This window comes from Dicentrarchus labrax, unplaced genomic scaffold (assembly GCF_905237075.1).
Source record: "Dicentrarchus labrax unplaced genomic scaffold, dlabrax2021, whole genome shotgun sequence".
Taxonomy (NCBI): domain Eukaryota; kingdom Metazoa; phylum Chordata; class Actinopteri; family Moronidae; genus Dicentrarchus; species Dicentrarchus labrax.
This window is the reverse complement of record NW_026136715.1, coordinates 28,768,508-28,795,248: the sequence shown is the minus strand read 5'-3', so window position 1 is coordinate 28,795,248 and position 26,741 is coordinate 28,768,508. Positions and strand designations below refer to the sequence as shown.

Sequence of the window (26,741 nt, the reverse complement as noted above, 5' to 3'; positions counted from 1 at the left end):
CAGGTGCTGCCCTCCATCAAGCCTGCACTGAGAACCTCTTCTGCCGCCCCGTTCTTTTGTCTCCCCTGACAATCAAACCGTCCCATCCCTGGTCCAAGCTTCTTACTCTAACTGAATACACCTCACGCCTCACTGGCCACCATGTCCCTCAATGGTTCATTTCCTCACAGCAATAATCACATGCATACGGAGATCCAGCTGGCCTCCAGAAGCAGGATGAACAATAGTCATCTGCAGAGCAACAATCACAGAAGAGGTCAGTGAAACTTGGACAGTCCTCGCAAAATGGCCATCTGAGGTCGCTTATGACATAATATCTGTAGCCCCTTCCCACAGATGGGATTAGAGATATATTCTTCGTTGAGCAGCTCATATTTCAATCAGTTCCTTCAGGATTTCTTTTTATTGGGATCGTTGTGGCCTAAAATGCCTGATTTCATTTTCTAAAAATTGCTTTGCATGTTGGAAGAGTGATTTTAGTTTATTAGTTTATTTTAGTATCCTAAACCTAAGAGCAAGATGTCAAGATCAGTATCAATCTATTGTCTGTCCTGTAAGTGCTGAAATCAATTATATGTGTGTACAGATAAAGAAAAGATACAATGTGTTAATTAGTGAGTTTTAGAGGGGTTTAGCTTTGGGCTAAGCGAGGCATGGTTTGACTCCATACACAGACACGAGGTTGATACTGATTGTCTTATGACACACTCAGAAATAAAGCAAATTTAAGAATGTTTAATTATTTCTTCAGGATGGAATTATCACAGTATCATCATAATGTCCCATCCTTAGCAGCCAAGCTAACAGCAATGCAAACATTATTCAGTGAGGAAAGTAACTGACTCCTTCCCGCCCCTTGTATGCTGTACTCCAATCACAGCTGAGCAAGCTTCAATGAGAACCTCGGTCAACTTTGTCCTTTCCTAGATATGCTATGTGCTATGTTGAAAAGACAACCACATTTTGAAGATGGTTAAAAGTCACATGTAGTTGAATTTAAATTAGTTAGCAATGTTAGCAAAATTCTAGCTAACTCACGAGATAATCCACATCAATTGGCAGCTAACTCATTAGAGCCAGTGTATGGTGTGTCTGTTCCGGGCTACTGTAAATAGCATGGCGGCTGAACATAGAGGACTCCATGGAAAGCGACGTGCAATGTCTTGTTATTTTCAGGTGTTTATACACTTATGAAAACATAGCTATGAATATTATATTCCATTTCTGATAATAAATCCTCCTAAATGTTACACACTGGACCTTTAAGATGTGACTATATGACACTTATCTTTTAACCATCTTCAAAATTTGGTTGTCTTTTTAACATAGATTAGCCTGGCAATTGCATATCTAAGAATAGGAAAAGAGAAAGTTGACCGACGTTCTGACTGAGGCTTACTCAACTGTTATTGGAGCACAGAGCAAAAACGTAAAAAGGGTCAATTCCATGTCCACTCAACATTGTAAAGATCATATCAGCTCTTAAATTTCACTGGGTTCTTGAAAGTAATTCTACCATGCACCATCTCTTCTCCCTGCTGCACAGCAGAGTGAAATCAATATATCTGTATTTATTCAATGTTGTTTTGATGTGTGTTTTTGACATGATTTTCCTGTCAGATAATGGAGTCAAAGCTGAAGCCTCCTCAGGTCAATCAAACCCCATTAAGGCTTCCAGGACTCACAACGAGCTTCACAAAGAACTGCTCCTGGCCCACAAGAAGTAGGTACCATAGAGGAGCAACAGAACGCTCAGATCCTTTCTAAAACATGACTGGTAGAACACTGATGTGATAACCACAAACAAGCATTATTCCTTTGTAATATGAGGAGAAAAACAAAGGGCCATTAAACTATCTTGACTCAGCTTTTTGTAAGGATTTATGTGCTTTTGTGTCTGTCATCAAAATGCACCCCATGCTTCAATCCTCAGTCATTCTTCTCTAAAGCAGGTGTCATTAAGTATACATGAGTCTCTTTCTCTCTCTTACAAACTTGGAATCATACACCTTCTCTCCATGCTGCTGCAGGCCTTTAGGCCACTGGGAGCATGAAGCACTGTAAAGTGATATGTTCATAGGAGGACTGACCTGGCTCCACAACCACCTGATAGCACACATTGTAGCAGTGAAAGCAATGGATCTTGTTGTTGTTGCCTGTTAATCTGACCTCACAGTTCAACATTGGAACAAGAAAAACTTTTTAGCAGAACTTAAAAACGAATCTATTTTAACATCTCAAGTTTGTAATGATCCTAATATAATTTTGCCATTAGTATTTTGGTTCGTCAATTATCATGCAGACAATACAGTATCTGAGACTACAACTATAATACAATATATATCTGCAAAACAAATGTGTGAAAAAACGATTTACAGTTACAGATTTTTCACAGTATTTTACATTAGACATGTAAATTTACAGGCTATTTTTGTAATGTTATTAATATATCCATATATTTCAAAAACACCCCAAAAAATATCAGTAAAATAAACAATAAACCCCTGTAAACATTTTTATGATTTTTTTTTATAGTATGCATTTCAACACGGCACTATTTTCAAAAATTGGTTTAAAACATTGAGAGTACATAATTAGTGGAGCTTCCAGCTCTGTGAAGTGAAGCCATCGCAGAAGTGTCTTAAACCTGGATTCTTTTTAATGGCCAGCAGGGGGCAGCTCCATGGGCAGCAAAAAAGTCATTTAGAACTGAGTCTTATGGAGAAATGAGTCTACTTCTGACTTGATTTATTAGCTCAGTAAACAGTTTCTTAATGAGTTTACGGTCTTAATCTTTAGTTTCAGTCTTCTTCCATACAGCATGATGTTCATTTAGGAAATGATGGTCCCATTTAGAGTAAAATAGACGACAAAGCAGGGTATATTTTAGGGTGTGGCTACCTTGTGATTGACAGGTCATTCTCAGTGAGTCTGTCCAGCTGAACGCACCAAACTCAGATTAAATTGTCAAACTAGGCAGTGCTGATCAAATACCAATCAAGATCATAATATGAGATTGTGTGTGACCAGGGAAGTCGCCATTGTTTTCTGCTATGGATGATTTGAAACCAAGCACAACCAATGAGAGCAGCTCAACTCGCAGTCAACACTACTGGCTCCAAAAAACCAACATGGCGATGGCAATTATGCCAAACTTGAGGCTTCAAAGCGGTACTCAACAAACCAATAGGTGCGTCATGATAGGCTCACACTTGGTTCAAACAAAGATGATTTATTTATTACTGGCTGGCCCGGTTTTATCATGTATGGGAGACAGCAAATTTATTGCTGCCTTGTATTATATTGCCACCAGTTTATGAGTTTATGGGTAAGTTGAATCACAGAGGCCCGAATGTGGTTCTATTAACACATATACTCAGATAAAGCTTGAAAGATGTGAACTGATGTACAGTTTTGGTTAAATATTTCAAGTAAGTCCAGTAATTCCCTAGCAGGAGTCACCATGCAGCAATGCACAGGATTTTAATAAATCAAGTAATTCAATAATGATATATGAATATATATATAAACAGAAAGGACAATCCTAAATGTAATAGCCCTGGTTGATTTGAAGGTCCTTCAAAAAAGAAAACTTAGCAGGTGATTGGATGAACCATCTATCACTGTCTATCATGGGCGAACTTCAACCAATCAGATCAACAAAGCCTATAAGGTAGTCAGACTCTTTCCGAAGTCAATCTGGAGAAGAGCAAAAATGTCTTTTCTATCAGGAAAAGCTTTCAGTGCCATTCTTTGATCTTCTTTCAATGAAGAAATACTCTCCAGTTCTGATAGAGCTGGTGCTAGCAACATCTAGTCTAACCTCTTTAGCAGCTGTCATTGTTGTTTTCCAACAAATAGTCACTTTTCACACAGGTCAATATGCACATAGCGTTGAACCACGCCCTCAGCTACCAGTAGTTCCTCATAGGATGCTGATTAGTCTAAATCACTGTGGTTGGACACAAGCACATAGCTTGAAGCCTGGCAAGACAGAATGTAATGTGATCTTGTGATTTAATGAGCTCCAGTCCAGCGGCTTTGCAAGGTTAGGTTGATTTGGTTGACTTGATCTGTGCTTAGTGAAAACAGCAAATGTGTTTTATACTTGTCCCAAGTTCTGTTTGAAGCAACAAGTCAGGTTCTTAACTTGACATATTTCATAGTTAATGTGTCAACTGAAAATGATGTCATCTAGATGGATATGTCACTGGCTACTGATAATATCGATTCCATCAGATGTGTGCAGTTATTTAAGATGTCGAGATAAAGAGGCACTGTATGTAGTCTGTACTGTAACTAAATTATTGTGATTAGTTTGGGTTAAAATGCATCTTCTTTTTTTTAATTGATTTTTAAAATTTGAGAAAACTAGACCCTGTCTTACTGTCTAAAAACAACCAGTCTTTTGACTTCTTCCACCATATCTCTTCCTTTATGGGCTAAGGGGTCTGGCACTTAGCAGCAGGTCAGAACTTCAGCAGGTGCTGGAGAGGAGGAAGAGGGTCCAAAGTGACCAGGAAGAGGAGGGACAGGGCAGGACTCCTCTGGAAGATGTGCTACTCAGACGTCAGCAGAAACAACTTGAGGTAATAAATTCTGTTTATAAGGAGTCCGTTTAGCAAGGGCAGAAAATGCTTAATTTAGTATTTTCATGCAAATGATCCCTCACTGACTTCTATAGTATGTATATTCTATATTATCTAATATTCCAAATATGCCCTTATTCTGAAAAAGACAATGTTCCTATTAAGCTACTTCCTACTTTACATGGCACTTGAAAATGAGTATTCCACTAAGGTTTTCACCGGTGGCAGACTTGTTCGACCGTGCAAACACAGCCTACCTTTTTTATTCATTCAGCCATCATCTTGAGAATGTTGGCATTGTGACAATTTTGCAGATCCAAAAACCTGTTGATATACAAGTCTTTCATAATATTTAAAAGTAGCTGTATGGAGCTATTATTGTAGCAAAACTAGTCACAAATGTGAGTGGAGAGCTGTGTAACTGTATCTCAATCCATGTGTGTGTAATCAGATTTGCAAATGTATAGAGTTTTGTAAATATCTAGACAAATCTGTAAATGCGTATATATATATATGAAAACTGTAAATGCAGACAAACACAGATCAGCCATTACATTGTGACCACACTGAATAACACTGATTATCTGGTTACCATGGCTCCTGTCAGTGGGTGGGATATATCAGGCAGCAAGTGAACATTTTGTCATCAAAGTTGATGTGTTAGAAGCAAGAAAAATGGGCAGTGTGAGGATCTGAGCGACTTTGACAAGGGCCACATTGTGATGGCTAGACGACTGGGTCAGAGCATCTCCAAACCTGCAGCTCTTGTGGGGGGTTCCCGGTCTGCAGTGATCAGTACCTATCAAAAGTGAAGTGAAGGCTGACCTGGTGGTCCAATCCAACAGACAAGCTACTATAGCCCAAAAAATCTGAAGAAATAAATGCTGGTTCTGATAGAAGGTGTCAGAACACAGTGCATCGCAGTTTGTTGCGTATGGGGCTGCGTACCAGACCAGTCAGGGTGCCCATGCCCCTGTCTATGTATGTTACACATTTTCAGATCTATACATACATTTGTAGATTTTTCTACATATTTACAAATCTCAATACATATTTACAGATTATTTTACACATCTGATTACGCACACATGGATTAAGATAGTTACACAACTCCCAACGCACATTTGTAAATACACTGAACAAAATTATAAACGGAACACTTTTGTTTTTGCACCCATTCATCATGAGCTGAACTCAAAGATCTAAGACTTTCTCTATGTACACAAAAGACCTATTTCTCTCAAATATTGTTCACAAATCTGTCAAAATCTGTGTTAGTGAGCACTTCTCCTTTGCCGAGATAATCCATCCTCCTCACAGGTGTGGCATATCAAGATGCTAATCAGACAGCATGGGTATTGCACAGGTGTGCCTTAGGCTGGCCACAATAAAAGGCCACTCAAAAACGTGCAGTTCCATCACACAGCACAATGCCACAGATGTCGCAAGTTTTGAGGGAGCGTGCAATTGGCATGCTGACTGCAGGAATGTCCACCAGAGCTGTTGCCCGTGAACTGAATGTTCATTTCTCTACCATAAGCCATCTCCAAAGGCGTTTCAGAGAATTTGGCAGTACATCCAACCGGCCTCACAACCGCAGACCACGTGTAACCAGACCAGCCTAGGACCTCCACATCCAGCATCTTCACCTCCAAGATCGTCTGAGACCAGCCACCCGTACAGCTGCTGCAACAATCAGTTTGCATAACCAAAGAATTTCAGCAAAACTGTCAGGAACGTCTCAGGGAAGCTCATCTGCATGCTCGTCGTCTTCATCTGGGTCTCGACCTGACTGCAGTTCGTCGTTGCAACTGACTCGAGTGGGCAAATGCTCACATTCTATGCCGTCTGGCACCTTGGAGAGTTGTTCTCTTCGCGGATGAATCCCGGTTTTCACTTTACAGGGCAGATGGCGTCGTGTGGGTGAGCGGTTTGTTGATGTCAACGTTATGGATCGAGTGGCCCATGGTGGCGGTGGGGTTATGGTATGGGCAGGCGTGTGTTATGGACAATGAACACAGGTGCATTTTATTGATGACATTTTGAATGCACAGAGATATTGTGACGAGATCCTGAGGCCCATTGTTGTGCCATTCATCCACGACCATCACCTCATGTTGCAGCATGATAATGCACGGCCCCATGTTGCAAGGATCTGTACACAATTCCTGGAAGCTGAAAACATCCCGGTTCTTGCATGGCCAGCTTACTCACCGGACATGTCACCCATTGAGCATGTTTGGGATGCTCTGGATCGGCGTATACGACAGCGTGTTCCAGGTCCTGCCAATATCCAGCAACTTCGCACAGCCATTAAAGAGGAGTGGACCAACATTCCACAGGCCACAATCAACAACCTGATCAACTCTATGCGAAGGAGATGTGTTGCACTGCGTGAGGCAAATAGTGGTCACACCAAATACTGACTGGTTTCCGGACCCCCCTGGACCCCCCCAATACAGTTAAACTGCACATTTTCGAGTGGCCTTTCATTGTGGCCAGCCTAAGGCACACCTGTGCAATACCCATGCTGTCTGATCAGCATCTGGATATGCCACACCTGTGAGGTGGATGGATTATCTCGGCAAAGGAGAAGTGCTCACTAACAGATTTTGACAGATTTGTGAACAATATTTGAGAGAAATAGGTACATAGAGAAAGTCTTAGATCTTTGAGTTCAGCTCATGATGAATGGGGTGTTGCATTTATAATTTTGTTCAGTGTAGTTTCGCTACAATAATAACTCCATACAACTGTGTTTCTCATTCCATCCAGCAATGTGAGTAGGAATGTAAATATCTATCACAAGACAGTTAAATCACAATATATATGGGCTAAGGGGTCTGGCACTTACAATATAAATATGTAAAGATTCAAATCAGAGATTAAAAATGTATCTCTTTTTAAACAGCAGAGGGCGCTTTCTACTTTTGACTTCTCTTGTTCAATGTCCTATGTCATAATCCCAAAGTGTCTGTATTTGATAACCTGTGAATGAGACTCAACAATCAACTAACTTTCTTGGCTCTGATTGGTTGTTTTTGTTAGACCCGGTGGATTCTAGTAAATGCCATTAGGAGCACTAGGAGGAGCCAGAGGATTATCTGTCTCATGTTCTACTGTCAGGATATAGTGAAAGTTTTAGCAAATATGACAAAAGGTTATTTTTATAAAAATTACCTACTGCAGCTTTAATACCCAGCACACTGCGACTTTAATTAAATTAGTAGAATTATAACAGTATATACAGCATATACAGTAGTGCATTTCAAATGCAAATACAGAAATAGAAAGCAAGAATACAAAATGAATACAGGAAATATAGGAAAACGAAATGTTTATTACAGACATGCTATGTATTTTTTGGGGCTTTTTAATGTTTAATTAAAGGTATTTAAACATGTAAAAACAATGGGGGTTTTTTGTCTATTAATACAGGCAAACACTGCTATAATACAAATTTACAGAAGAGTGCTGTTATTATTATATCTTTCTTATTTTAATCAGAATTTTAAAAGTTATAGAGCTGTAATTAAAGTCACCATCTGTGAAATTACAGTGATTATTGCTACTTTCAGTGGTGAAACTATATTTTGACAGTTTACCATTGCCTATACACTGATAAAAAAAAAACATTTAATCAGTGTTTTTTGTTGTGAAAACATCTGTATTTTATTAATATTTAAAAAAAATAAATATAATACAATTATATTTAAAAAATAGAAAACTTTTTTTTAAATAAACAGGAAAAGCCCTGTACATTTACAGATTGTGTACATCTTTCTGTTCACATTATGTTTCTCAAATCATACATTTTGCCCTCATCTTGAAATAACAGTTTCTGCCATCTTTACATGCTGTTCTTTTCTCTTGCAGAGGGAGAAGGAACAGGAGGAGAAGGTACGAGAGGAGGCCCAGTTGATGGAGTTTGTTAGAGTCCGACAGAACCTGAGAAAGATCCACTCAGCCATCCAGGGCCAGGCTGCAAACTCCTTAAGTGCAACAGAAGAACGTTTTTTAAAATGAACTCATAACTTAAAACCTACTCCCCTTCACTTCAAGTAATGAGGAGCATGCTGAAAGATAATAAGTATTATAGTTCAATGATAGAGATTTTTTTAAACACACAAATTCACAGATACTTATTGAAGGAGTGTTCTTTTATAGCAATGTGTAAATTTAATCTGCATGTTTATAGCCAATACAACAGATCACTATATCTTGACAGTAGTACATGAGAAAGATAATCTGTGAAATAATCAGGTTCCTCTGGCTCCTCCTAGTGCACCTAATGGCATTTACAAGAATCTACCGAGCCTGAATGAAAATCAGATCAGAGCTCAGAATGATACTTGATTGTTCAGTCTCATTCCCAAACAGATTATCTGTCTCATGTACTACTGTCAGGAAATATTCTTATATAAGGTTACCTACTGCAGCTTTAACCAAATGGGCAGTTCAGGGTTAGGGTTAAGGTTACTGTGGGCAAATGAAAACCAAGAAAAATATAATGCTGCAGCAAGCACAGGTTTGGACATGTGACCACGCTGACCAGAACAGTGCAGGAGAAGAAGTAATTTAGGGACTGAAGATTTGGAGAAACAGAAACCAAATGGAGACTGATGCCCTGGCTGTTTGTTTGCAGAGCACTGGGAGAAATATATTGTAATTGCATGAGTTCTGCACAGGTTCAAAAACAGTTTTCCTGCTGTATCTGTATATTTGTTAAGAAAATTAAATGTCCTAGTTTGATCCATTTATATTTTTTAGCATTTATCAGAGAAATGAGCTTTGTTGGAAGTAGATCTTTTCTACATGGATCTCCCCTTTCTAATGCCTGCTTTGATAATCCATTAAACATCAGCAGTTAAAAAGTAACTTGAGAAGAATACTTTGAAACAATTACCCACATTGGTTTGGTGTGGAAGACTGTGGAAAGACTGTTTTGGAGTTTGTTTTTTTTTTTCTGTTGCATTGTTTTGGTTTGAGATGCTGGTGCTCTGGTGAAATCCAGTGGTTATTTCATACAGTGCATCCGGAAAGTATTCACAGTGCTTCACATTTTGTTATTTTACAGCCTTATTCCAAAATGGATCAAATTCATTCATTTTTGCGAATTTATTAAAAATAAACACCAAAAAAATCACATGTACTTAAGTATTCGCAGCCTTTGCCATGACACTCAAAATTGAGCTGAGGTGCATCCTGTTTTCACTGATCATCTTCTCGATGTTTCTACAACTTGGGGGGGGTGACACACAGCAAAGGGCCACAGGTCAGATTGGAACCCTTGGCTGCTGCAGCAAGTACTCAGCCTTGGTACAGCAGGCTGCTGTTTAATGATAAATCCATGGCACTGTCCATGGTGGTGAAATAGCACACATTGTAATCCACATTTCTCTCTGTTCCGTAGTCTCAGCCTATAGGTTGTATAAGGGCCCACTACAAGTACTCGCCCCCTCTACAATGAGCCCTCAACTCAAGGGCGTGTCCAGAAGGTAGGCCTGGGGTGGCACAGGGGCGGAGCTAGAGGGGTGGCCGGGGTAGCACTGGCCACCTCTGGAACCTGATTGGACACCTTGGGTGCAACCCCAGTTGTTTGACAGGTCACTGCACCTCACGTCGAAAACAGCACAATTTTTAAACGCAAACAGAGAAGACAGAATAAATGTCTTTCAAGTCACTGGCATGGATGGAGAAGGCACACTTTCAGTGAATACTTCATATTTAAATTTTCTGAATGAATGACGGTGCGCCAGTTTAATTGCTGCGCCAGAAACTGAAAGTGAAACTTAGGTCCATTTCCTCCATCCACTTTCAGTTCGTCATAAAGCTCTTTTTGTGTAACTCAACAGTCAAGACGGCATGTTAGGTACCAGGTTAAAGTATCCCAGTATTTTCCTTTATTAGGCCTAGTATATGGCCCCCCTTATAAAGCCTTGACCACCCTCTGGCCACCCCTTGTATAAAAGTCTAGTTCTGCCACTGGGGTGGCACTGCCTGAAATCTGATTGGCCACCCAAGTCCCACCCCATTATTCTTCCTTCTTCCTTTCCACACTGTCTTTCTGAGGTTGTAGCAGGCTCTGCTTTCTAGAGTGAAAATACTGGTATCATATGAAATTAGATGACCTACTGCATCCATTGGCAAACATGCTGTGCTAGCATGCCACCCTACATTAGTCAGTGCCGGTCCTGTGCCACCTCAGTCAAAAAAGTCAGGAAACGCCCCTGACTGGAAGGACACCTTAGAGGTCACTTTATCATGTTTAATCCACCAGTGATCTCTGGTGATCTTTAAAAAAAGGAGAACCTAGCATTTGAGTGATCTGTCAGTATTTACTGATGCTATTTGTAACTCTCTTCCGACTTGAAGCAGTGTGATAACCTGTGAAGCTACAGTTTGTTGTCATTTTTGTCAGTACATTTTGTCAATAGATTAGTAAAATTATCACTGTCCATCCATACAGACCAGGCCTAAAGTCAGAGGCTTGACCTCTGACCTCTGAGCTTACTCTGCAGCTGCTACACATTGGCAGGTGTGATCTGTCTATCCTGCATACTGTTAGCCTTACAACAGAGATTTATTACCCTCCCCACTAGTAGAGGACTACTATTTGTAGTCAAGGACACATTCAGAATAGCCCTGTCTTTGTATGTATTGTTATGTAGACATCTGACGCCACTCTATACTCGGGGCATAGAAAATAAGGAAGATTATATGTAGTTGTGAAAACTAAACATTTAATTTCTTTCAATATCACTAGAGTGGCTGCCCTTCAGAAAGTACAAATATGGAGAGCCTATGTATTTATGGTGAAATGGATATGAGTGACCTAACAAGCATTTTCTGTGATGCCATCCCAATTGTTGGCAGGGCTTTTCAACTGATCCTTCACTTCACCCTGTGAACAACACTTAGCCTGACTGATGAATGCATATTGGCTGATGTTAGCTTATTGCAGATAGTTCGGTTTTGGTATTAAGTGAAAATAAATGTCAGTACATTAAGGCAGAAAATAAGTCTGAGGTGTTGCTGCCAAGTTTATTTTTACACTCTAACTGTCATGCTCAGTACATACATGTATCTGGGTCACTATTCCTTTATAACAATATTCAAGGGATCCTTATTAAAAATGGTTATTTGTTCATGTTTAAAACTAATATGACAGATAAATTGTGATTTTTCTTTTTTAACTCTTGTCAGCCAATAGTTCTCTATTGTGAAATGTTGAGTACCCCAAAGTTATATGTTAGAAATGTACAGTATGGATCCCCAGCATTTAGAAACTGTCAACTTGCTTATGTTAGGCAATTAGCATAATTTGCATTAATAAACATATTTCCCCTATATGGACAGTATTTCAGCAATATTGGCTGATTTGGACAAAATACAAAATGGCTGTTTAAACCAGAAGTGGCCATATTTCAACTGCCAGTGGGCTGATTTAGATTTTGAGTCAATTTTGAATTATTTATATGCTTGATACATAACAACAACACAGGTCAAAAACATAATGCTGCGCAGCAAAACAATGGCAAGATATTTGAAGAAATAATAAGTCTGAACTTCCACACAAATGACATTGAGCTCTCTTTTTTTTGTAAATTTTATTTATGAACATGTTTTATGCATACAGGCACACACAATACAAAAAAAGGACATGGAACCAGACAAAAACAAAAACAAAACATACAGCCAGCACTTACTCATTACATAGAAAAGGAAATGTATAATTATACATGTCAATTCACTGAACATATGTCTCAGAATGTCCACTCACACAGATTAAGTCCAGGAGGCCTGAGCCGAAGGGGAATGGCAAAGTCTCAGTATGGACTAACAAAGGTAAAAAAAAACAGTACAGTGCATTTAGGTCCAAGTTTGTGGTTCAATTCAATTTCAATTCAATTTTATTTGTATAGCGCCAATTTATAATAGAAGTTATCTCAGGACACTTTTCAAATAGAGTAGGTCTAGACCAAACTCTTTATAAGATTATTTACAGAGACCCAACAGTACCACCATGAGCAAGACCTTGGCGACAAGGGCAAGGAAAAACTGCCTGTTAAAAGGCAGAAACCTAGGACAGATCCTCCGGCTCTAGGTGGGTGGTCGTCTGTCTCAACCAGTTGGAGAGAGAGAGAGAGAGAGAGAGAGAGAGAGAGAGAGAGAGAGAGAGAGAGAACAGCAACAACAGTATTGGCAATGGCAATCTAGCAGGACCATGGCAGGAGGCTCCACCAGGATCGATAAGAACCTGCGAGACGAGAAAGCACAAGAACTCCGGGGAAGAAGTGAAGTTAGTAACATGCATTAATGGGACATGAATGAGTGCAAAAAGAGAGAGGAAAAGAGGAGCTCAGTGCACCATGGGAAATCCCCCTGATAGTCTAGGCCTATAGCAGCATATGCAGCAGTGGTCTATCCTTCCTGATGTATTCTATGAAAGGGCCCCAGATGTTCTTAAACTTATCTTGGAAGTTAGACATAGAAAACCAAACTTCTTCAAGGTGTAAACAGGAAACCATATATTTTAGCCACCTCTTGAAGCAGGGAGGGGAAGCTGACCTCCACTCCTTTAGGAGGACCCATTTTGCAATGGCCATACCAAACATGAGGGCTTCTTGTAAAGTAGATGGAAGAGCCAAAGAACCGTTGGAGCAGCCCAGTATCACTAAGAGACAGTCAGGAACCAGTTGTCTATTATAAACAGCACTGTACAAACTAAAAATATCAACCCAGAAACTTGTGAGCTTAGAGCAGGACCAGAAAAGATGCCCAAGAGTTCCATCAGATGATTTGCATTTATCACAAGTGGGAGAGACAGCAGGAAAAATTCTATTCAGTTTAGTCTTGTAATAGCCTATGAACTACTTTAAACTGAATGAGCTGAAGTCGAGCATTAATAGAGCATGCTTTTATCTTATTTAACCCGTTGGCCCATTGCTCGTCAGAGATTACTTCACCGGTGTCCTTGATCCACGCCTCTTTAATATGGAGAGAGGGGGTTGCCATAGTGAAGAGGTTAACAAACCGAGAGATCAAACGTTTGGCGGTGGAAGGTCTGGTCATAATATCATAGAAGACATGTTGTATGGGGGTCGCATCTAGGCAAGAAAATGATTGCTTGACGAAGTTCCTAATTTGTAAATAACAAAAAAATTGACATGTAGGGAGTTTGAACCAATTTAAAGTCCTTCTCCTCACTCACAAAGCTCTCCACAACCAGGCCCCCTCCTACCTTGCAGACCTGCTCCATCGCCATACTCCTTCCCGAAGCCTCCACTCTTCTGATGCCAACCTCCTGTCTCCACCACTGAGGACCAAACATCATACCTGGGACGACAGAGTCTCCTCCATTGCTGCCCCCTCCCTCTGGAACTCTCTCCCCAAACAAATCCGAGATTGTACTGATCTATAAATTAAATGTATTATTATTATTATTATTATTATTATTATTATTAATCTATTCTCCTCTCTGCTGCTTTCAGCTGTCATTTAAGAGTAAAATCATTGCAACTCTTCCTCCACCCCATTTACCTCCAGTTCATCATGTCCAGTGTCCAGGCTGAGCTCATCAATTCAATTCAATTCAGTTCAATTCAATTCAATTCAATTCAATTCAATTTTATTTGAAAAGCACCAATTCATAACAGAACACTTTTCAATTAAAATAATTATTCCATTAATTGAACATGAATGTGTGCAGAAAGAGAGAGAGAGAGGAAGAGAGGAGCTCAGTGCATCATGGGAAATCCCCCGAAAGTCTAGGCCTAGAGCAGAATAACTTCAGGACTCACCTGATCCAGCCCTAACTATAAGCTTTATCAAAGAGGAACGTCTTAAGCCTACTCTTGAATGTGGAGAGGGTGTCTGCCTCCCGAACCACAACTGGAAGCTGGTTCCACAGGAGAGGAGCTTGGTAACTGAAGGCTCTGGCTCCTGTTCTACTTTTTGAGACTATAGGAACCACAAGTAGCCCTGCATTCAGAGAGCGTAGTGTTCTAGTGGGGTAATAGGGTACTATGAGCTCTTTAAGATATGTAGGGGCCTGACCATGAAGAGCTTTGTAGGTGAGGAGGAGAATTTTAAATTCTATTCTAAATTTTACAGGGAGCCAATGCAGAGAGGCTAATACAGGAGAGATATGATCTCTTTTCCTAGTTCCTGTCAGTACTTGTGCTGCAGCATTTTGAATTAATTGGAGCGTCTTAATGGACTTATTTGGGCAACCTGATAATAACGAATTGCAGTAATCCAGCCTAGAAGTAACAAATGCATGGATTCGTTTTTCTGCATCCGTCTGGATGTGTCTAATTTTTTTAATATTACGTAAATGAAAGAAGGCAGTCCTAGATGTTTGCTTTATGTGGGAATTAAATGAGATGTCCTGATCAAAGATAACTCCAAGATTCCTGACAGTGGTGCTAGAGGCCAAGGTAATACCATCTAGAGTAACTATATCTTTAGACAGTGGGTCTCTAAGGTTTTTGGGGCCAAATTCAAGAATTTCGTTTTTAGTTTAACATCAGAAAATTGCACCTCATCCAGGTTTTTATGTCCTTAAGACATGCTTGTAATTAAGATAGTTAATCATTTCATCTGGCTTGATAACTGGGTATCATCTGAATAACAGTGAGAGTTAATGGAGTTATTCCTAATAATGTTGCCTAAGGGAAGCATATATAAAGTGAATAGAATTGGTCCAAGTACAGAACCTTGTGGAACTCCATGACTAACTGTAGTATTTACGGAGGATTCATCGTTAGCGTGTTCAAGCGGATAATGATCTGATAAGTATGACTTAAACCAACTTTAATGCCAATTTGATGCTCAAGTCTCTTTAAAAGAATATTATGGTCAATGGTGTCAAATGCAGCACTAAGATCTAATAATACAAGTACAGGGACAAGTCCATTGTCAGAAGCAGTCAGAAGGTCATTATTAACTTTAACCAGAGCTGTCTCTGTGCTGTGATGAACTCTAAATCCTGACTGAAAATCCTCAAATAAGCTATTGCTATGTAGAAAGTCACACAACTGCTTGGTGACTACTTTCTCCAGAATCTTAGAGAGGAAGGGGAGGTTAGAAATCGGTCTATAGTTGGCTAAAACCCCTGGGTCAAGAGTGGGCTTTTTAAGAAGGGGTTTAATTACAGCTACTTTAAAGGACTGTGGTACATATCCTGACAATAAAGAAAGATTGATCATATCCAGTAAAGCAATTAACCAATTAAGAGTGCAACTTCTTTAAGCAGCCTAGTTGGGATGGGGTCTAACAGACAGGTTGATCATCAGAAGTCCACTCCTCATCACAAGTCAGAACTTCAGCATTGTCTTCATTCTTTCATCACCACCACCACCAGTGTCTAGACTCCATCAGCGGGTCTCCTATTCTAATCAGGGCTTCCCCAACCTCTTCAAAAACGATGATGTCACGATGGGTTCTAATTGCCAAAGACTTTTCACATTTCTCATCTTCATTATGCACATATTATTTAAATATATTTGTTAAGTCTCTCCTGATTGAACTAAGACTTAAAAATTTAATTTAAAGGCAGCCACAAAAATCTCATGATGCAGTTATGCTGGTGATAATTTTTTCATCATTACTGGATTTTACTGCCTCATTATAGTATAGCAAACTTACTTAAACTGAGATTTTATTACAGACACAATTAGATCAAATTTAGCTGTATCTAAGGCTACGTATGACTACTCTACTTGCCAGCTTTAAATAAACATTGCTGTCTTGCTTTAGCCTAGTTGGCTGTCTCTGTGTGACAGCGTGCAGTAAAGCTGCAAGTATCCTTCTTCAGAAGTGCTTGTCAGATGGTAGAATAGCTCCGGGAACCCCCCTCCCTCCACACCTTTCTGACTTAAGAGGCTCTGCGTGCAACAATTTCTGAAACTGACAATCTGATATTCATACCCAGTTCACACTGTGATTGGTCAGCTGCGTGCAGGTGAGAAAGGGGCCAGTGTTTGAACCTCTCTCTCTTGCTCTCTTTTTTCATTCATGACTATTTCTGTCACTTTTAATGTGAACAGCTAAATATCTTCCAGGAGAGGCTGCGTGATATCTCCCATTTTTAAACGATATTGTGTCTCCCCCCTATCTATGAATGCCTTTCACGCCACCTTCCAAAACTAGATCTGTTTGAGCTCCCAGCTCTCTGGTTGTTAGTTTAAATCTCAATTTTGAAGTTAACTTACTGAAGTTGCTATATGTTGTTTTCTCAGAAGGCATGATTATTCTCCATACAGTAAAACACATGTCACAAAGTTACATTGTAGTGTTAGAAAAAATGCCTTTAAAAAAACAGAAACCCTAAAGATTATATCCCCAGTCATATTGTACCCAATCCAACATGACATCCAACGTCAATAAATATTCAACTTTTAGTCACACAGAACTAAGATTCATTAGTTGGCTAGCCAGCAACAGCATGGCTTCCTGCCCACAGATGTATAAAGAGAACTGGATACAGCGTTGGAGATGGCGCTCCGTTTATTCCCATGAAAGCTGCTCAGTGGCATGAAGCCTAAAATGTTACTGCCTGCTGCAAAATAAAAACATAATTTTATCACTGCACAAAAACAAAACTTTATTATTAAAATACAAAAATACAACTTTATCAGTGAGTTGGGTGAAACTGTATCATATTTTATGGAAAAAATATATTCTGGCTTTCCCTCTGACATCAGCTCTGCTAACTGCTGTAGCTGCCGTCAAAGTGCAACAGAACCAGGCTCTGAAGCCTCTCAGTGAACACAACCGGACCGGGATTGAACACAGTCTCCGAGACAGACGGAGGCCAGTTTGACGTCAGCGGTACCAAAATTATTTATGGAGTTCCCAGATGGACTTGATGCTATATCAGATGCTGTTAGCTAGTTAGCTTGTGCAGCTAACATTAGCTGACTCACATCCAGGGTGCCAGGAATCAAACCCACAAATCAATACTGTATTCCCTGTTGTCAAACTGTCCTCCGTCGGCATCAGTTGCTGTATTTGGTCCCAGTCCAGCCATGCTGTTCACTGGTACAGCTGACATGGCCAACTGCTACAGCTAATAGGACCACTGTAGCTGCTTGGCGAGGGAATGTAACACACATTCAGTGCTATTGGCTACCACGACCTGTCCCTCTCTAGTTGCCTGTTTCTTCAATATGCAGAAGCAAACAGCACTCTGCTTTTTGTTACATGTGTATGTAAATAGCTAAATGCCATGTTTAGGAGTTGTATGGCAGTGGGAGTAAAGTCTGAGAAAAAAAGCATAAATGTAAAACTTTCAGTTAATGGAGCTGAGCTGAATACAGAGACAGCTTGTAACCCTAAAGCAGTGGTTCCCAACCTGCTTTCCACCTAGGGGTTGCCAAAGCTTAATGCAGGGTCGCAAGGCCGTCTTAAATTAAAGGGGTGTAAGAAAACGCAGTAGGGATATATCTCAGCATTTAGTTAAATGAGAGAGCCTTCAGTCTCTGATTAATAGCCTTGTCCTTCATTAGAAAAGTATGAGGGTAAAAGTGTCAGGGAGAAGAAAACACAGAATTTGTCCCAAAAGAAGCTTCTTAAGTGTGTATGATTGTTAAAAATATATATTAAAAAACATAATGCAGTCATATAATTGTGTAAAAAATATTAGGAAAACTTATCTCTGATGCAATATTCACAGGAAATGATTTGCTCAAAATTCATCCAAATTGATTGTTTTACACTTAGTCAGGGGTCGTCAGTTTAGACAATGATGAGGAAATATTTGGGGAACCACTGCCCTAAAGAGCGCATTTCCACTTGTAGGTGCTGCTGTCAGTGCCCCACTAATATTGGATGGCTTCTGTTGTTTCCTATTTATAGATCTCTCTCTCTCTTTCTGTCATTCCCCCCTCCATCACCCTTGGATCTTGCAGGATGGGTCAAGAGCTTTTTTGGTTACACACTCCTCCAACAATAAAGGCTGAGGCACTTACTGCTGGCTGTATTTGTCCTGCGTCTGTGTGCGGCAGTGAGTGTAGCGGTGTGTCAGAGGCAGGGAAGGAGCAGCAGACATGGATGACGTATATAAAGCAGCGGTGAGTACACATAAGACCAAGTATGATATGATGTTTGATGATATTGAGGTGATGACTTTTAAAGTATGTAATAGAACAACAAACAATTCAATGATACTGGCACACATGTATTTGATAAAGTTTAGGCGCAGTTGTGACAGCTGCTAACAGTTGCTCATGTAATTCCAATGTCAAGTTCAACAATGATAGAACAAGATCCTAAAAGGAGCTGTGGCGACATTTACATTCTAACATTTAAACGTACTACAAGGAGCTTTTAACTGTCTCAGTTAAATACTAATGCCTCTATAGCACCTAGAAGATTGGCTATTTCTATATAGTTATTCTTAAAGCCTGCCACCAATAATAATATCAATATAATGATATAATAAACTTTATTTATATAGCTTTCAGAATCGTGCTTGCAAAGCTCTTCACAGAGTAAAAACAACAGGAATCAAACAACACAACCATCACTAACAATATATAAAATAAGCATCAAACACTGTAAAAAATAGCAATCGGTCGGATACAGTGAGATTCCCCTTGAAATCAATGAAACGAGGTGGTACAAACACTACCACTTTTGTCCACAGGGGCCACCGGAATCAACAACACATTAAAGTTCCTTATAAGGGGCTTTAAAGTAGAAAATCATATCATAAAAAAAACATATTTTTCCACCACAGTTTTATTCCATAACTGTGTAGAGAACAGAATTGATTCAAATAATGAAAAAAGTTGAAATCAGGTCCCTCCTGTGGCCCATCAATGACTGGAGTTTATAGTATATCTTTCTGTGATGACCACTTACATAATGTTTATTATTTTGTAAAATAAATATATGTATAATTACTATGTTTGACAGTACAAAACCAAGTGTGTGTTCCTTCCACTTGCCTAAAACTGTAACAATAGGTGCAATAAGGTCAGACAGAGCACAGGGTGACAGGCTGCTTAGGTTAGTTTGTATGTCTTTGCCTGACAATAGAACAAAGAACAGTTGGGCGATCAGAGAGAAGAAAAGAAGGGACAGCTGATGGCTATTAAAACAAACTGGTGTCAGACCCACCAGCCCCACTCACCCAACCCTATTGTACCCACACAACAAGAATAGTAAGTGAAGAAGGCCGTGTGACATAGCAGTCATTGCAGAGATTGTCAGTGTAGTTGCTGAGCTGTTCTACAGTGATACAAGTAAACACAGTGATATACTATATATAACGTTCATCCCGATTTTGTTTCCCTTAAGGTTGAGAACTTGACAGAGGAGCAGAAAAATGGTAAGAAAACTGCTACTACTATTACTTCTTGTTACCAGGGTTGGAAAGAGATATTCATGTGGTGTTCAGACAATGTGCATGGAGACTTTAAGGGGTGTTAGAAATATATGCTGATTTAATCAACAATGACATATATCAATATTTGCTTGTCCATGTGGCTACAGAGCGACCAGAGGGACAGACTGACTACCGTTCAGTAGAGCACGAGTATAGCTGCCAGTAGTCAGAGCCAACCAGCCATTAGCAGCAGTCCCCTGGAGTTTTTCCAGTCACTAGAAGCACTTTCATGACCCTTTGTAAAAGTTTCTGTGTGCCACATGTGTTGTAACGTTAGCTAAGCTGGTAGAAAACAGCAGAAACTTGTAATTGCAATTGCTGGGTTTCAGGCTGTAGAGGGCAGTCGCTATGCAGTTTTATAGCACAATATGTAGAATTCTAATACTTTGCACTACAAAGTCAAAATTTGGACCTTAAAAACACCACTAAATACCCATATACATAGGGTTTAGTTACTATAGTTATCTATCTATCTATCTATCTATCTATCTATCTATCTATCTATCTATCTATCTATCTGTCTGTCTGTCTGTCTGTCTGTCTGTCTGTCTGTCTGTCTGTCCTTCATTAAAAAAAATCAGAATCTGCTTTACTGCTGCAGCACATATACTAAAAATCCAGAATCTATAATTGAACTGGTGGACAACAGGTGTCTCCTACTTCACTGTGGATGTGCACTGGTGGCTTCAAGTTTCCGCATCACACTTTTGCACATTGAATACAGGACCAGGGTTGACTTCCCAACTATTTGTGATGTCACAAATCATGTTAGTAGGCCTGCCCCTTAAAATCTGATTTTCAGTGAGCACAGAGAAACTTTCCACTTTCAGCAGATGAATGTGAAAACATCCTTCTAGTGTCAAACTCTGCACATATAGCATTCAAACAGCACACTGTAGGAACAAGAAGAGACACTGATCTTTGACTGCAGGGGGACTTTAAAGGTCCAGTGTGTAACATTTAGGAGGATCTATTGTCAGAAATGGAATATAATAGTCCTTTAAGTTTCAATGACTTCCACACAATGTAAAAGTTCATAGCAATCAAATACAGTATACCTATACATTCTTTATACATTATTGTGTACAAGCACATCTACTGAATGCATAAAGGATGAAGGCTGTCAGTATGGCCCTCCCTTTGAAACATGAGATCATTGACTGCCCTTTCATGGACTTGGCACTGAGCCGCAAGACAGTGCAGCTGATTTATTTTATGGACCTGCTGTAACACTGCAGGAACTTTTCCAAGAACCCCTATTTTGGGAATAACTTTGAATTGAGTTTAGACTGAAGGAACTAGGGACTATGTTTTGTTCCTGGTCCATACCTCTCCTAATATCAAGCCTAGTGGTACTGCAGAGCAGAGAATATCTAGTCAGATACAGTGACAGTGATCTGACTACCCTAACTCTGTGATACTGCTGTGTGCAAAAGTTACGTTCCAAACAAAGCCACCATTTTTTTTATACATTACTGAGCTATTTGACTAATCTTAAAGGTCCTCTGGACATGTATTAAAGCTGCAGTAGGTAGTTTTTATAAAAATAACCTTTTGTTATATTTGCTGAAACTTTCACTATATCCTGACAGTAGAACATGAAACAGATAATCTGTGAAAGATCAGGTTCCTCTGGCTCTTCCTAGTGCTCCTAATGGTATTTGCAAGAATCCACCGGACCTGAACGAAAACAACCAATCAGAGCCAAAAAGATAGATGTCTCCTGAAAAAGAAATGGTATTGGTATTGATTATAGTTAAAATACAGATAATTGATATACCTTTAATTTCTAACCTAACTTAGAGAATCTTTTAGTTTGTCACAGCAGGTTGGCTGCACATTATGAACTATATAATACAAGTTGTAGTGAGCTAAACATCCTTGTAAATTATAAGGAAATTACAGATCTCTATAAAAAAGCATTAATTCATATTGTGTAGGGTCCAAAAAGACTTGGCCACTCCTGCTTGTATTTGTCCCAAAAAATACTGGAAAATATCTGAAAATAACTGACTCATAAAAATACACACATTTTCTATACTTTCATTATAGTTTTAGCTTTAATTTGACATACAATCTTATTTTTGGGACTTTTTAAGACTTAATCAAAGATATTACATATGTAAAAACAATTAAATTACCTATAATTTCATTATATTATAATATATATTATATTATATTATATTAAAATATAATTCATGGGCGCAGCTAACGTAGCGAGCCTATCACTCCACCATCTCTCTCCCTGTTGCATGTCCACAAGTGTGAAGTGCATATTTCAGCCTGTGTGTGTGTGTGTGTGTGTGTGTGTGTGTGTGTGTGTGTGTGTGTGTGTGTGTGTGTGTGTGTGAAGAATAAAAAGAGTGAAAAGAAGAATTTCCCCTAGGGGATCAATAAGGTATATGTCTTCTATAAATACAGGCGAACACTGCTATAATACACATATTCAGGCTTAAATTTAAAGAAAAGTGCTGTTATTATTTAATTTTATTTAATTTTTTCTTATTTTATTCTGAATTTAAACTAATAAAAGTCACCATCAGTAGAATTACAGTAATAGTTATTGCTCTTTTAAATTTTTTTTGATAAAAACTGTATTTTAACAGTATACCATGCTTAAACACTGATAAGGAAACCATTTATATAAAGTTTTTTCTTGTGGAAATGTCCATAATTATACAATATATCAATATGTCAATTAACAAACAAATCCATGTAAAATTACGGTACTATTTTTACTGTTTATTGTCACAAATTTTTTAAATCTAATTAAACTTGAATTTACCAGTTGAATGTATTATATAAACAGTAAATAAAGATTATCGATTAGCAAATGTATCTTTTTATGTGAAAAAGATTTAAACAAAAGCAATAATTTTATAATTTACAGTTCCAGATTGTTCCCGTTATTTTACATTAGACATGTAAATTCACAGGCTGTTTTTGTAATTTTATTAATATTTCCATGTATTTAAAAAATACAGAAAAATCTGTAAAATAAACAAGAAACATGATGATAAGATGGTTGTTATGTTATATAAAATTTCAGCACTCTGTGTGACACACTGTCTGTAGTCCTCCATGTCAGACAGTAACAGCTGCTGATTCGTTTTGTAGAGTTCAAGGCTGCATTTGACATCTTCATCCAGGATGCAGAGGACGGCTGCATCAGCACCAAAGAGTTGGGGAAGGTGATGAGGATGCTGGGACAGAATCCCACCCCTGAAGAGCTACAGGAGATGATTGATGAGGTGGATGAGGATGGTATGTCAGTGCCATTAAACCTTTCACATGACTGTACTGTGGACAGGATAACTGCTGTATTATGGAGTCTTAAAATCATGTTGTGTGTTCACAGGCAGTGGCACAGTAGATTTTGATGAGTTCTTGGTTATGATGGTCCGCTGCATGAAGGAGGAGAGCAAAGGAAAATCAGAGGAGGAGTTGGCTGAGCTGTTCCGCATGTTCGACAAGTAGGTTTCTCTTTCACACATTGTTGTGGTGATTTACATGTACATACTGGTGTTTAGGAAATAAAAGTGGTTTTACCTTACCTTTAGCTTAACTGTTAAAAGGTTACAAACTTTGTGTAAATTATTATTATAATATGAATTAATTAATTAATTATTGTTGTAAATATTAAATGGGTTAACTCACTCAGAACAGTTTGGTGTTAAAGGTTTCAACCATTGATAGTGTTGGGCTTCAACTCAGCAGTCATGCCAGATGAGAAGACTGATTTCTTTATCTTGTGTTAAGGAATGGCGATGGCTACATAGACTTAGAGGAGCTGAAGGCCATGCTGGAGTCCACTGGAGAGGCCATCACGGAAGACGATATCGAGGAGCTGATGAAGGATGGAGACAAAAACAATGATGGGAAAATTGATTATGACGGTACGTAAGTAGTACACGTTATGTAAATTTACAGGAATTTCCTGGCTACTGAGTTGCAGTAATAATACAGTAAAATGTTAAATAACAACTAATTATTGTTATTTGTAAGTAAGTTATTACTGTCAGGATATAGTGAGTTAATAAAAGTTATAAAAGTTACCTACTGCAGCTCCAATACAAGTAAAAAATTACACGTTTGACATTTTGGGAGCCTTACATGGCTAACAGTTGCATTTATACCATATATGACGTATAAAAGTTTTAATTTTATCATCATATATAAATGACAGATAGATGGTATTCCACTTCCCATACGAAGGAAATATGCATCATGTGTAGTTCTGGGTTCCTTCAAGGGACCTAAGCTCAGGAATGGCTTTATCCTAAGTAGCAGATTTTTTTTTTTTTACAGAGATGGTATATATATATGTGAGAGACTGCAACTGGCAAAATATAAAATAAATATAAAAATTACTCAACAAATTAAAATGCCATTAAATGCACAGAAAATAATGTTAAAATAAATGTTTATTATATTAATAATAATTATTTTAATAAAATATATTACGTATACATCTGTTTTAATCTCAGTCTGTATTTATTTACCTTTGAACTAATTCCCCTATTATTTTGCTTTCCCATTTAATTTTAAATCATATTTATTAATTAATTACATTTTAAATATATTTATGTATTTCTTTCTGTATTATTTTCCCATTGCACCGCCTCCCCCCACCATTTATTTTATCAAACTTATTTATTTCTGCTTTTACCTTTCTGTATGCATTTTTGCTTTATTATGCAGATTATTATTATTATTATTATTATTATTATTATTATTATTATCAAGCTGTATCATTAGGGCAACTTTTTGCCTTCATTGCCAGGGGGATTTAGTGTTACAGCAGCTCCAACTAGGAGTCTACTAAAATAATAATTTTTAAGGAAAAAATAGTTACTTTTTTCCCTTCAGCTGCTCTGCCTCAACTCTGTTATTTAGTGAGTTTCATGTTAATGGACATAAAACACAATAAAATGAAAAATTAAATGTGAAAGTAAATAAATAGTAGAATTGATACAAAGGTAAATTAATACAGAAGCAAATTTAAACAGAAATATAAATTTATAACACATTTTATATCCCATATATGGTATACATACATCTCCTAGGTACACAGCTTCTTAAGGTACTTCGCAGAAGGTTGTTCTAAGCATCTTGGAGAATTTGGAGAAGCATCTTGCAGGATATATATACACACACACACACACACTACACTAGGGCTGTAACAAATAATTTGACTATGTTATATGGTACTAATTGTCTATGTGCATTCACTCTGACAGAGTTCCTGGAGTTCATGAAAGGTGTTGAGTAAAGGATTCGGCTAGAGGCCTCACACTGCTTTCCTCTGACTGCATCATCATCTAAGGCCATTCCTGAAGACATGCCTCCACCTTTCTTCTGCTTTCAACAACACAAACAACACAGCGGTTTCTTAGCCGACACCTGTCCTGTCAGTTATTTGCTGAGGCCCTGAAAGGTTTGCAGTGAGCTCATTGACTGCAAATATCTTCATTTCAGATAGTGATGATAAATAAAAGTGTCATATTTAAAGACTATTTTCATTAAAAAGATTTTATAATTGCATCTTTTGTCTGTCGTAATATGTGATGTGTCCATTAAACCATATTTTACACAAAATAACACAAAAACTTTAACAGCCAACACAGGGGAGGTGGTTCTGAATGTGTAGTCATGTTCATTCCAGTGGGTGTTGTGATACAGATGTTAACTAGATGTTAGTAAATATAACTTAATAAGTTAATATAACCATTTAGATTTTTTAAAATTAAAAGTTAAAATTATTTTTATGAATATTTGATGATAATTCTATCAGCCATTATACCTTTTTTAACATGATTGTTTTGGTCGTTCACTTGCTAAGATGGTCTATTTTGGGACCACCCAGCAGTTGAGAACCGGTGGATGAAGGTTCAGGATCCACTGCTTTTCTGGCTGTAGTAAAGGATCCTGACCCTGTTTTGTGATGCAGCTTCTGCCTAATGCTCAGTCACAGGTGTGGTTGTAGAGTCTGAGTGGGGTCTTGGTCTTTTGGTGGTACTGTGCATGTAGTTCAATGCACCCATCAGCATGTAAGGAAAGAGATGAAAGTACTACCTAATCCTGATCTCACATAAACTTTGATCTCCAGATGAAGGGAAGAATTAACTTGTTAACTGGTCCAATCCCAATCTCCACACTCATGGACTTCAAATCATTAAGTGTATGTGGGCTCCTTGGCAGACATTTTGAGCGAGTTAGAGAGTTCCAGGACTTTACTCCTCTGACAGTAAAAGCTGTCTGAACAACACTTGATCTGCTGCAGCTCTCTTAATATATTTTCCGACAGGCTGAGGGGCAAGTCCATTTAAACATTCAAGACAAGCCTTACATAGTGAAAATCAGTCTAAGTTGCAAAGCTTAAGATCTGTATTTACCTAAAATGCAGTGATGCTGGTACCTTATTTGCTTTTTGTCCAAGATTTCCAAGGCCTGATTGTAAACACACTCTATGGATTTACAGATCAGTTGTCTGGGACCAGGTAGTTAAACTCCAGGACATATCTGAGAAAACCATAGAATTCTCAAACACAAAGGCACAATCAGGTGTGAAATGTTTTCGTATCATCTTAAAAGATGAGATAAGATAGACTTTATTGATCCCAAACTGGGGAAATTAATTCGCTATAGCAGCTCCAACACAGCAGATAAGAAAATACACATAAAAAATTCAAATGAAAAACTGAATTGAGAAATACAAGATACAAAAATAAAAAAGTGCAGTATTGTACAATGTA

General features: G+C 38.4%; 2 protein-coding genes across 2 annotated transcripts; both read left to right on the top strand.

Annotated features, from left to right (window-relative positions):
• The first annotated feature begins 1,623 nt into the window (after window positions 1-1,623).
• On the top strand, window positions 1,624-9,835 carry si:ch211-218o21.4 (actin-associated protein FAM107A). Its single transcript, XM_051426110.1, is given in 4 exon segments — window positions 1,624-1,668; window positions 1,671-1,723; window positions 4,448-4,589; window positions 8,466-9,835. Coding segments are annotated over 4 exon segments (390 nt in total). The 3' UTR covers window positions 8,616-9,835.
• Window positions 9,836-18,518: 8,683 nt separating this feature from the next.
• Window positions 18,519-25,530, top strand: tnnc1b (troponin C type 1b (slow)). Its single transcript, XM_051426098.1, has 6 exons — window positions 18,519-18,667; window positions 19,899-19,929; window positions 23,104-23,250; window positions 23,345-23,459; window positions 23,746-23,882; window positions 25,227-25,530. Exons 1-6 carry the CDS (start codon window positions 18,644-18,646, stop codon window positions 25,256-25,258), a joined length of 486 nt encoding a protein of 161 aa, XP_051282058.1. The 5' UTR covers window positions 18,519-18,643; the 3' UTR covers window positions 25,259-25,530.
• The last annotated feature ends 1,211 nt before the right edge of the window (window positions 25,531-26,741 follow it).